The sequence below is a fragment of the Neofelis nebulosa genome, chromosome 8 (genome assembly GCF_028018385.1).
Source record: "Neofelis nebulosa isolate mNeoNeb1 chromosome 8, mNeoNeb1.pri, whole genome shotgun sequence".
Classification (NCBI taxonomy): Eukaryota; Metazoa; Chordata; class Mammalia; order Carnivora; family Felidae; genus Neofelis; species Neofelis nebulosa.
Window position 1 is genome coordinate 138,310,709 of NC_080789.1, and position 12,882 is coordinate 138,323,590.

The 12,882-nt window shown below is 42.6% G+C and overlaps 2 protein-coding genes across 5 annotated transcripts in view; one reads left to right on the plus strand and one right to left on the minus strand.

Annotated features, from left to right (window-relative positions):
- NET1 (neuroepithelial cell transforming 1) overlaps positions 1–8,425 on the minus strand; it is a 61,486-nt gene extending 53,061 nt beyond the window's left edge. Inside the window, exon 1 of the mRNA XM_058682005.1 lies at positions 8,166–8,425. Coding sequence (XP_058537988.1) covers positions 8,166–8,293 — 128 coding nt within the window. The 5' untranslated portion in view covers positions 8,294–8,425. The remainder of the gene's footprint in view (positions 1–8,165) is intronic.
- LOC131483647 (aldo-keto reductase family 1 member C23-like protein) overlaps positions 7,908–12,882 on the plus strand; it is a 133,747-nt gene continuing 128,772 nt past the window's right edge. For all 4 annotated transcript variants that reach the window (XM_058682007.1, XM_058682010.1, XM_058682011.1 and 1 more), the window contains exon 1: positions 7,908–7,961. The gene's annotated coding sequence lies outside the window, so the exon portion shown is untranslated. The remainder of the gene's footprint in view (positions 7,962–12,882) is intronic.

Below are 12,882 nucleotides of genomic sequence, written 5' to 3' on the forward strand. Positions count from 1 at the left end.
GGAGTATATACTGTATTCTTACTATAAAATAAGCTTGGGAAAAGAAAATATTAAGAAAATCATAAGGAAAAGAAAACAGATTTACAATACTGTAAAAAATCCACTTATAAGTGGACCCATGCAGCTCAAAACCACATTGTTCAAGGATCAACTGTACCATCCATAGGAGACATACTTTAGCTTTAAAGATACAAATAGCTTGAAAGTAAAAAGAAACTATGCGAACAGCAAACCACAAGCTAGGCTGGTTATATTAATATCACACAAAATAGAATCTAAAACAAAACAAAAAAACAGTTACCAAAGGTAAGGGAGCCATTTTATAATGATGAAAGGATCGATCCATCAGGGAAGTATAACATTACAAATATATATGCACCTAATAACAAAATAAAATACAGATAGCAAAAACTGACCGAAAAGAAGGGAAAAACAGACAATTCAACAACAGCAGCTTCAATACCTCATCTTCAATAATGGCAGAATAACTAGAAGATCAACAAGGAAATTAAAACTTGAACAACTCTATAAACCAACTAGATCTAACTGCCATCTCTAGACACTACAGCCAAAAGAATATACATTTTCAAATCCACATGAAAAGCATTCTCCTTGAAAGACTATATTCTAGGGCATAAAATAAAAATATATTTAAAAGGACATAAATAATAAAAATATGTCCTCAACCACAAAATTGGCAATCAACAGCAGGAAAAAAATTGGGAAACTAACAAATATGTGGAAATTAAACAATGCACTCATAAATAATCAATGGGTCAAAGAAGAAAGCAATGGGAAATCACAAAATAATTCCATATTAATAATAATGCAGACACAAAATATCAAAACTTATAGGATCCAATTAAAGTAGTGCTTAGGGGGGAATTTATAGTTATAAATATCTATATTAAGAAAAAGTGTCAAATAAATAATTTTCCATCTTAAGACACTGGATAAAGAGGGGCAGAATAAACCTAAAGCAAACAAAAGGACAGAAATAATAAAGGTTAAAGTAGAAATTAATGACACAGAGAAGAGAAAAACAGTAGAAAAAAAATCAATGAAGCCAAAAGCTGGTCCTTTGGAAAGATCAACAAAATGGACAAATCTCTAGGTAGACAGACCAAGACAATAAGAAGACTCAAATTACTAGAAATGGAAATAAAAGAGGAGGCATTACCACTTATCTTACAAAAATAAAAAGGACTATAAAAGAATATCATGAATAACTGTATGCCAACAAATTAAATAGTGTAAATGAAATGAGCAAATTCTTAAAAGACACAAATTACTGAAAGTGACTTAAGAAGAAGTACATCTAGAACACGGGAAGAGACTGAATTAGCAATTAAAAAAATAAAAAATAAAAAATCTGCAAAGAAAAGTCCAGGTCCGGATGGCTTTATCCCTGGATCCTACCAAACATTTAAAGAATTAATACCAATTTTTCACTAGCTTTTCCAAAAAACTGCAGGGTTTTTTTCCAAAAAGAGCAGGGAACACCATCCAACTCATGAGACCAGTATTACCTGATACCAAAACCAGACAAAGACACCAGAAGAAAACTACAGACCAATATCTCTTGTGAATATAGACGTAAAAATCCTCAATAAAATATTAGCAAACCAATAAAACAGTACTGAATCCAACAGTATAAAATTATACACCATGACCAAATAGGATTTATACCAGGAAGGCAAAGTTGTTTTAACACCTAAAAATTAATGTAACACATCACATCAATACATTAAAAAATAGACCAAAGTGGGGGTTGGGGAGAGAGAGAGAACATTTGACAAAGATCTAAAACCCTTTCAAGATGAAATCACTTAAAAAACTAGGAGTAGAAGGGAACTTCCTCAGTCTGATAAAGGGCATCTACAAAACCCCACAGCTAATATTTTAGTTAAAGGTGAAAGACTGCATGCTTTGCCCCTGAGATCAGCAACTAGATAAGGATTTTTCCAGTCTCAGTGATCCTGCTCAACAGTGTACTGGAGGTTACAGTGAGAGCCATTAGGAAAGAGAAAGAATTAAGGTATCCAGGTTGGAAAAAAAGAAATATAACTATTTATATTCGCTGATGACATAACCTTGTATGTAGAAAATCCTAAAGAATTCACCAAGAAACTTTCAGAATGTGTGCAGGAACAGTGCAGGATACAAAATCTACCTACAAAAATCAAGTGTACTTTTATAGTCTTGAAATTAAGAAACAAATTCCATTTACAATAGCATCCAAAAGAAAATATATTTACAAATAAATTAAGCAAGTAGTACAAAAGTTATACTCTGAAAATTATAAAATACTGCAGAAAGAAGTTAAAGATCTAAATAGTTGGGAAAACATTGCTTGTTCATAGACTGGAACACTGAACATTGCTAAAATGGCAATACCCCCCAAAACTGATCTACAGATTCAATGTAATCCCTATCAGAATCTCAGCTGACTTCTTTGCAAAAATTGACAAGCTTGTCCTAAAACTCATATGGAGTTACAAGAGACCCAGAATAGCTGAAACAATCATGAAAAAGGAAGAACAAAGTAGGACTCGTATGTCTTGATTTCAAAACTTACCATAAAGTAGTGATAATCAATAAGCTGTGGTGCTGGCAGAAGGATATACGCACACATCAAGGGAATAAAATTGAAAGTCGGAAAATAAACTAAGACACCTACGGTCAACTGGTTTTTCATAAGGTGCCAAGCCCATGTGATGGGGAAAGGACAGTTTTTTCAACAAATGAGGCTGGGACAACCAGACAGCCACAGGAAAAAGAAATAGTACCCTTACTTTACACCATATATAAAAAGTAACTCTCACAAATCAAAGACCTAAGTATCAGAGCTTAAACTAGAAAACATAGGGGTAAACCTTCACAACCTCAAATTCAGCAAAGGAATCTTAGATGTGATGCCAAAAGAAAAAGCAACAAATATAGATAAATTGGACTTGATCAAAATTAAAAACTTCCGTTCTTCAAAGGACATCAGGAAACTGAACAGACAACCCCCAGAATAAGAGAAAATATTTACAAATCATATATCTGATAAAGGACTTGAGCCTAGAGTAAAGAACTCTTAAAACTCAATAATGAAAAAAAGGACAAATAACCCAATTAAAAAACGGGCAAAGGATGGGCCACCAAAAATGGCCACATCATTCTGTTCATATGAAATGTCCAAAACAGGGCAATACAGAGACAGAAAGTGGATCAGAGCCTGGGATAGAGTGGGGAGGAGTTTGGGGGAGGGGAATAATAACGGAAGGAGATGGGGTTTCTTTTCGATATTAAAATAAAATGTTCTAAAATGGACTATGGTGATGGTTACACATATCTGAATACATAGAAAAACACTGCACACTTTAAATGGGTAAAATTGTATGGTATGTGAACACTGTTTTTAAAAAACCCAGTAATACTTTCACTTTTCTTGTATGTTGTTTTTCAAATTACTGTAGAGTGACCTTACCTACAGAAAGTTTTATATTTACATAGGCTTATACATCAGTCTTCTTCCTTATGATTTCTGGATCTGATGTCAGCTTAAATAGTTGTTTCTTGCTGTCATATTTTATGTATTCTTGGAAATGTCTTACACCCTTTCTGGAAAATGGAATTTGGATTAGTTACTTCACTCCCTGGTTTTTCTCCAAGGCTCCGCTAACTTCATTCCTATCCTCATGCTGCCTGTGCCATCATCCTTTACTCAGACCTCATTCCCACCCTCACACGGAAAAATGGAAGCCTGCTGGGAAGGATCTCAAATTCCTGCTCACAACCTACCCCATTCCCCAAACTTACCTAAAAGTATACCACCCGTTGCTTTTAGCCAGGTGAAATTCTTTACCCTTAATTTGAATTCCATCCTTTTCTGCCTCGTTGGCTAATCATCTCTCTTCTCCTGTCTCTTCCACTTCTCCCTCTACCTACTACCCAAGGATAACAAGTTTATCCCTGAAGAGTCTCCTGCACAAACTGGTGCCTCCCTATTTCTTCAAAGTGTAATCCACACTCAGGATTTCTTGTTTTCCAATCTCACTGCCAGCTATCAGATTCAAACACCCCTCACCTTTCATTTAGGCTACTGCAGACTGACTTCCCACCAGTCACCATCTGTACCTGAGATTTTTAATTTGGTATCCATAGTCGTGGTGAAAGGGACCGCAGATTTGAAATTTTATGTGTATCAGCACTTTTCAGAAATAGTTTTTATAAGACTTAAAAGAGCGTTACGACTCCCAAATGCTACTTATTTTTCTCAATGAAGATGCAATGCAAGTATCATGTCCTTGGCTTGTCTTTCAGCATTTCCCCATCACCTTGGATAAAACCCAAACTCTCATGCATACAAGGCTCCTTCATGATGTGGTTCTTTAGGATAATCTCTCATCACTATCCCGAAATCCTCCCCGTTACACAATTAGCACCTAGTCAGAGCCAGCTAGGTGTGATATCTAGCACGCTTCTCCTCTACATGAAATCACCCATTTACACCTCTCTAACCTGGTCCTTCAAGACTCAGGGATTTCAACAGGAAATCATTTCTTGTTCTTTTCATAAGTGTTCCTTTTATCTGCATCTGTGGCATCCGGTTAGACCTCTACAGTGACTTTTATCACAATTATTAATTTATCTTTCTTTTCTATAAAATTATAAACTTTTGAGTAAGCATAGTATTTTCCATACCCATATTTCTAGTGTCTGGCATTCACATGTTTCTTGAAAAATCACACCTCATTCTCTTTTCAACCCATTGCAAACATTGTAAATTCAGTATTTTAACTAGTCTATGGAAATGATTGAAGATAATATGCTCTTCTCATTACCAGATTTAATGGACTTTTTGTTCCTTATCTAACTTAAACTTTCCAATCCTTCCTTATCACTAATATGTGACATAGTATCCTCCTCCTTGAGGAGTATCTCCTCCTTGAAATCCTTTCTTCACTGGGCCTCTGAGGGACTGTTCTTGGTTCTTTTCTTACTTTACCAGCTGCCCCCAGTATCCTCTTTACCCTGACCTTTAAATGTTGAGAGGCCCAAAAGAGTTAGTCTTGAAATTATTTATTTATATTCATAATCTAGATGACTTCCCAGTTCCATGATTTCAGGTCTATTTGTTGACAACTCTCAAATTTATATCTGGTTCCACAGGTGGGTTTGCTTTATGAAATGTCACTGAGCTAAATAAATGCTTAACATTTGTGCACTCTTTAATTCAAGAGTTATAGTTCAACAAAAGGTTAAGAAAAAGCAAAAAAGAGAGCAATGAGTAGAATATCAAATCACTGTGTTGTATACCTGAAACAAATATAACACTGTACATTAATCATACTTCAATTTAAGAAAGAGAAAAAAAATTGTGATGAACTCTTGCCTTCTCCTGTCAACGCCACAGTTAATCCATCTGCAAATCCTGTCAGCTCTATTTTCTAAATTTTTTTTTATTATGTTTCTTTATTTTTGAGAGGCAGAGACAGACAGAGCGTGAGTGGGACAGGGGCAGAGAGAGAGGGGGAGACACAGAATCCGAAGCAGGCTCCAGGCTCTGAGCTGTCAGCACGGAGCCCCACGCGGGGCTCGAACTCACGAACCGTGAGATCATGACCTGAGCCAAAGTCGGACGCTCAACTGACTGAGCCACCCAGGCGCCCCCGTCAGCTCTATTTTCAAACACATCCCAAATATGAGCATTTTTCACGTCTCCCACTTTGATACGATGTCTCAACTACAATACCCTCTGCTTCTAGGTCCCTGCTTCTCTCGCCACGTAAGTCAGAGTGGTCCTTTTAGGATATAGATCACATCATCTGTTCCTGCTTCCCAACTCACTAATTCAAATTTGAGGTCCCTTCAAGGGTAGGTATCCCAGGTACTGCATGATCTGGCCCCCCCCACGTCTCTGACCTCTTCCTCTGTGCTTCTTCCCCTTGTTTCCTCCACCGGGTCTTGGCTTCTCTGCAGATCCTTAAAGACACCAAATGGGATTCTACTGCAAGGCCTTTGCACTTGCTGTCTCTCCCTCCAAATACTCACACGCCTTATTCCTTAATGTCGTCGGATCTCAAATGTCATCATCATGGGAGCTTTTCCTTTTGCTCTTTTAAAAATAGCAACACTGGGGCGCCTGGGTGGTGCAGTCAGTTAAGGGTATGGCTCTTGATTTCAGCTCAGGTCATGATCTCAGGATTCGTGAGTTCAAGACCCCATCAGACTCTGTGCTGACAGCACGGAGCCTGCTTGGGAATGTCTCTCCCTCTCTCTGCCCCTCCCCTGCCCACTCACTCTCTCTCTCAAAAATAAATCAACAACAACAACAAAAGCAACACTACCCTCTCCTGATCTCTATCCCCTTTACCATGCCTTAATTCTCTTCACAGTACGACCACCTGATACTGTATATATTTGATGATAGTCTTTCTCACCCAATTTAAGCTTCATGAGAGGAGACACTTCATCTATTTTATTCACCAGAATTCCCAGTATCTACAACACCTGGACGGTGCCCAACAGTATAAATGAATGAATGCAGAAGGAATCTAACGCTGCCTCTGTTGGATATTTCCGAAATTCTACGTTCCTTAACTAGTCTTTCCACCTCTCAGGCTGAAATGACTTCTCTTGCTCTTCTAACACTCCTTAAATACAGGCTGTAATCACTACCGAGATTTCACGAAGGTGTGAGACCACAAGTACTCTAAGCCACAAAACAATAAAAATGTTTCTAATGAGAAAAACCCCTAGGTCTCTGCAGAGTAACTTAGCGATGGGCTTATAGGGGTGTCTGGGTGGCTCAGTTGGAGGAGCCTCGCTGGTTTCGGCTCGGGTCACGATCTTGTGGTTTGCGGGTATGAGCCCCGCGCTGGGCTCTGCAATCACTGCGTCAGAGCCTGCTTGAGGTCCTCTGCCTCCTCCTTTCTGGCCCTATCCGGCGCACCCTGTCTCTCAAAATTAAGTAAATGTCAAAAAAAAATTAAAAACCGAACAAAACATCCCAATGGGTTTATAAATGCCTTGTCGATGAAAGGTGTCCTATCTCTCAAACAGAGAGCAGCACCTTCAGGCGTAAGCAGAATGTCAATTACGCAAGGGACTGTGGTCTATCCCAAGCAGTACGTGAGACGGACCACAGGGCCTTTGGAAACGACGCGCAGAGGCGGAATTGTTACTTTAAAAACCAGCAAGCAGTTAACACAGATCGAGAGCGCTCGGGGTAGAGGCGCGGCGCACGCCCCTTACGCGCATTCTCTCTACATTTTACAACTGCTAGGAAGTGGGTCCCAGCGGAATCCCCATTTCACAGCTGAGGACGCGGGCCTAGAGACGAAAGGTCCAACAGCCAGCAACCGGCACCTGCCACCTCCAACGGCGTGGCGGGAGGACGAGGTGTTCAGTACTCGTGTCCGCCGCCCCTCTCCCAGACGCAGCCTTCGGAGGCCCTCAGGGGCCACCCTTTCCAGACACACGACACAGAATGGGGAGCGTGGGACGACAGGCAAAGCCAGCGACCATCCGCTGGGACCTGTTCCGCCGGGAGGCTGGAGCCGCCGCGGGCTGTGCTCGGTTCACCGACTGGCGTCCGCAAGGCGTCTCCCTTGAACGCTCGCTTTCAGCCCCAGCTTCGCGCCCGTTGCAAGTCGCGCGGCTCCGGTGGCGACCCCTCCCCCTTCCCGAGGCCCGCAGGCTCCCGGGCGGTCGGCCTCCGGGGTGGCGTTGAGCACCCGCCCCCGCTGCAGCCCCCGGCCCGCGGAGAGCCCACCTCCTCCGGCGGCCCGCGCCGCCCCCGCCCCCGCCCCCGCCCCTGCCCTGGAGGGAGGGGCGGGGCAGGGGGAAGTGGGCAGCGCGCGCCGGGCCAGAGGAAGGGCAGGAGGGAGGAGGGAGCAGGAGGGGGGTGATGGGGGAGGAGGAGGACTGCAGCCCGCGCCCCGCCTGAGGACCAGGAGGAGGAAGAGGAGGTGAGTAAAGAGCCCGCGCCCCCGCCAGGGGGGGGAGGACGAGGAGGAGGAGGGTCAGCAGCGCGCGCCCCGCCTGAGGACCAGGAGGACGCGGAGGAGGAGGAGGGGGGTGAGCAGCTGCCCCTCTCCGCGTCCCTCCCCCCCCCCCCCCCGTGCTCGGACCGGACGCCCGGGTCCCCGGTCGCTGCGGCCCCCAGCGCTTACCGGCCGTCGGGCCCCGGCCTGGGGGTGTCGGCCGAAGGTCCCGCGGCGCCGTCCGCGTTGAGCCCGGAGGCCCGGCGGCTTCGCCTCCGCGGCCGGGGCTGCTTCTGGGCAGCCTGCTCGGGCTCCATGGCGCGGAGGGGGGTGGGGCGGTGGCCGGGTGCCCGGGGGACCCGCTGGGTCGGGCACCGCGCCCGACCACTGCTGCCCGGAGAGCAGTTCCTGTCAGGAGTGCGCCGCCACCGCCGCCGCCATCTTCCGGGGTTTGAAAATGGCGGCCGTGCGGCGCCCAGCCAATCGGGGGGCAGCGGGCGGTTGCTAGGAAACGTGAAGTCCCGCCCTTTTGGCGCTTAAATGGAACGGGGCCAGGCAGGATGGTGAAGGGGTCAGTCCTGCAGATTCCTGGATGGCCTTGGATTTAGTTCAGACCCAATTGCTAAATCCCCAAGGCCCGTTACCTATTTCAGTGTTCATTAGGACTTAAGCCACAGGCCACGGCAGATTGGAAGCACTTTAGATCTTTCTTAGTATTGGGGGAGAAGAGGGATCGAGAGTAAGGACCCAAACTGATGTGGCGTTATTGGCCGCATACGCGCTAAATTATTCATGTGAGATAAATCCCCAGTTACCAAAGGTGATGGAAATGTGTTCTCAGGGCTGTCTCTAGGAAACCACTAAGACCGAATTATGAGCCGTCCTGTCTCCCAATAGGGAGAGGCATTTTCTCTTTAGCAAAAGAGAGTGAAGGTGCCTTCATCCTCTAAGTGTATGAAGGCGGCAAAAAGCTCAGCATCCAATAAAGGATCTCCTTAAATAAAAAAGACGGTTGTTAAATAGCACATTCTTTGATTTTAAATGTTGCTTTTTATGTGTCAAAGTCTTTAAAAATAACTTCTTCCAGGTTATTATAGATTAGTCCGTTAAATGTTGGACTTCGGCTCAGGTCATGATCTCAGGGTTAGTGAGTTCAAGCCCCCCTTGGGGCTCTGTGCTGACAGCTGGAGCCTGGAGCCTGCTTCGGATTCTGTGTCTCCCACTCTCTCTGCCCCTCTCCTGCTCGTGCTCTGTCTCTGTCTCTGCCTCCCTCTCTCTCAAAAATAAATAAACATTAAAAATAACTTCTCCTTTGATACTATGATTCCATTTCTGGGAATCTGTCCTAAGGAATAAAATTATACATACATGAAAGGGTAGAATATGCCAGCTGGGAATATGACATTAGGATTATTTTGAGCTGTGGGCACTTGAAGAACACCAGATACAAGAAGGACATTCTGATCTCCACTTTTCTTCCTAAAAACTGGAGATAAAACTTCCATGTGAGCAGCTGCTGTCCCTGTGCCAGGAAGAAAGGAATCTTCTCATCACCAGAGATTGGGAGGGCAGGTGTACAGAGAATTCTGTACAAACAGCACTTGTTAGAATAACTGTTATCTTCCCTTGGTCTCCTCATGTATTTTAGCTACTTTTGCACGATTGCCTGTCTTCATCTGACCTACTATATGAGCACTAAGGTTTTGCCACTTCGTTGGATCATCTTTTTCCTGTTGGGGTTGGGGAGCTCCCATGTACATGTGAAAATTTATTTGCTTTTCCCCTATTGATCTGTGTTCTGTCATTTTAACTCTCATGTCCAGCCCGACACACTGAGAGGGTAGAATTCAAATTTTGTTTTCCCTGCAATGTGAAGATATTAATGGCATTGATGTTTATAATATCAGAAAAAGTAAAGGTAGTCTAAATAAATAATGATGGGGAAATGGTTAATTATAGTTGACCCACTGGAAAGAATATTTTGTTGTTTTTTTTTTTTAATGTTTATTCATTTATTTTGAGAGAGAGAGAGCGAGCAGGGGAGGGGCAGAGAGAGAAGGAAAGAGAGAATCCCAAGCAAGCTCCCTGCTGTCAACACAGAGCCCAACGTGGGCTCAATCCCATGAACTGTGAGATCATGACCTGAGCTAGCCAGACACTGAACTGACTGAGCCACCCAGGTGCCCCATGGAAAAAATATTTTCAGTCAACAAAAATGAACTATGAAGTGTATAATAGGATAAGTATACCGTAATTTTTAAATAAAAACATGGACTATAGAGGTATAATCAGTACATCCTGAGTCATGAATTATAAGAGATTTAATGGAGGAAGAAGATGAAATCAATGTATTAAGATATCTCTAGGTAGTCAGAGTATGAGTATTAATTTATTATTTTTACTTTCTTGTGTTTTATAATTTTTTAAATCACGAGATGCTGATCTTGAATTACATTTATACCACAAGGAAAAATTCTTGTGTTATAAGAATCATGTTGTGATATTTTACTTTATCCTACCCTACCCAAAATTAAAAAAGAAAATATTGCTTTGCGGCAGTTAGAGTAAAACAGTACAGAAATGCTGTCTAAAGAGCTTTGTTTCTTTAAAGCTTATTTATTTAAGTGGGGCTTAACAACGGGCTCGAACTCACGACCCCGAGATCAAGAGCCTCATTCCTCCAACTGAGCGAGCCAGGCACGCTGAAGTAGCTGGTTTCCACCCAAACAGCGATTTACAAACATTCTCTTGTGGGATGTTCTCAAATCATTTCAACGACTAGTATACTAATACAAATTAGGGCCCAAATCAAGAATTCTAAAACCTATTCTCTTATATTCTCTAATGAAATCAAACTCTCTTTTTGTAAACCTGCTTACCAAGTGATACATATCATGCTTGTTTCAGCAACCAGCAGGGTCACACAGTGACCTTGGTGTATAGCTGGTGTATAAGTGGGTTTGTAGAGGAAGAATCCCGAGAATTCATCCTGTCACTTCTGACAGTCTGCTTGACCACTCTGTGCCATGGATTTACTTCTGTTCTTCCAGCGAGTCCTCAGACTCGTGTCTTAAAGCTATTAAGGCTGTGCTTTCTTAAACTGCCAATGAGGAGGTTACTTTACGGTAAACTTGCTTTACGAAGAAAACTTTTGCCAATCTTACCGGACCAGCAGATGAGTGTTTATTGGCACAACGGGGCAGACTATTTGAAATCAGGTTTGTTGTGTCTTAAAAATCTATCATGTGTGTTTGTGTGTACGTGAAGTGAAAGTTGTTCATTTTTTGCATCTATCTATCATCATTTGCTATATTGGTTTTCTTTTAGATATGTCAATGAGAAAAACCGTAAAATTGGAAACTGGAGTGCTAGCTGGAGGGTTTAAGAAGAATGAAACTTGGGAGGCACCTGAGTGGCTCAGTCAGTTAGGCATCTGACTCTCGATTTCAGGTCAGGTCATGATCTCACAGTTCGTGGGCTCAAGCCCCATGTTGGGTTCTGCGCTGACAGCGTGGAGCCTGCTTGGGATTCTCTCTCTTCCTCTCTCTCTCTCTGCCTCTCTCCTGCTCACATTCTCTTTTACTCTCTCTAAATGAGTAAATAAACTTAAAAAAAAAAAAAAAGAAGAAGAAGAAGAAGAATGAAACTTGGAGGGAAAAATGTGTAGCCAGGAAAAGCATTACTAATTAGAAGTAGATTGGGGCTAATTTCTTTCATGCTTAGACTATCTTAAGAAGATGCCACTGAAGTTTTAAAATACTGAATTATGTTAGCAATGGGAGAGGAGGATGGAGGGGGAACAAGGTAGGCATGTGGGTACCATGGGGGAGGGAATGACAATGGAAAGTGACTTTGGCTGTGGCCACCAGGGCCGCCAATGGAGAATTAGCAAAGATAACTTCAGAAAGGTCAGTGTATCAATGAGAATTATTTCTCAGAGCTGAAGAATTTTTGTTTAACAAGAATTTCTCACTTAGAAGTTTTCTTCTTCTCAGTTTCTTAGCCAGCAAATTGACTGGCCTATATTAAAAAATACTTAAGGGAGGGGCGCCTGGGTGGCGCAGTCGGTTGAGCGTCCGACTTCGGCCAGGTCACGATCTCGCGGTCCGTGAGTTCGAGCCCCGCGTCGGGCTCTGGGCTGATGGCTCGGAGCCTGGAGCCTGTTTCCGATTCTGTGTCTCCCTCTCTCTCTGCCCCTCCCCCGTTCATGCTCTGTCTCTCTCTGTCCCAAAAATAAATTAAAAAAAAAAATGTTGAAAAAAAAAAAATTAAAAAAAAAAAAAAAATACTTAAGGGAGGAACTTTGTAAAGAAAGGAGATCCTAACCATAAACATACACTTTCATACTTGCAAGTTTTCTTTCACTCTCTCTCAGGACCTAAGGACAGCCACGCCTGTGTCAGTGAGGGTTCTACCAGAGAAACAGAGCTAGTAATAAATACGTTTATGTATAGGTTTACAGAAAAACGGAGATTTATACAGAGAGAGGTTTAAGTATATGTTTATCTGTATACAAGGTAATGGAGTCGCATGTTATGTATCTGTGGAGATGTATTTCATGGAATGGTTTATGTCATTGTGGACACTATAAAATCTGAAGTTAGTAGGGCAGACTGGCAGGCTGGCAACTCTTGGGTAGGAGCCAAAGCTGATAGTGCTGTTTTGCTTTTAAGGCCTTTCCACTGATTAAGTGAGACCCACCCACATTATCAAGGGTAATATTTACATAAAGTCAACTGATTGTCAGTGTTAGCGGTATCTACAAAATGACTTCATAGCAATACATGGATTGGTGATTGACTGAATAAGCACCACGGGCTATCCAAGTTGACACATGAAACTAACCATCACAGCAGAAGACTTCTCCAGACTTGAACTTCCGATTATTATTAGTTGAAGAAACTTT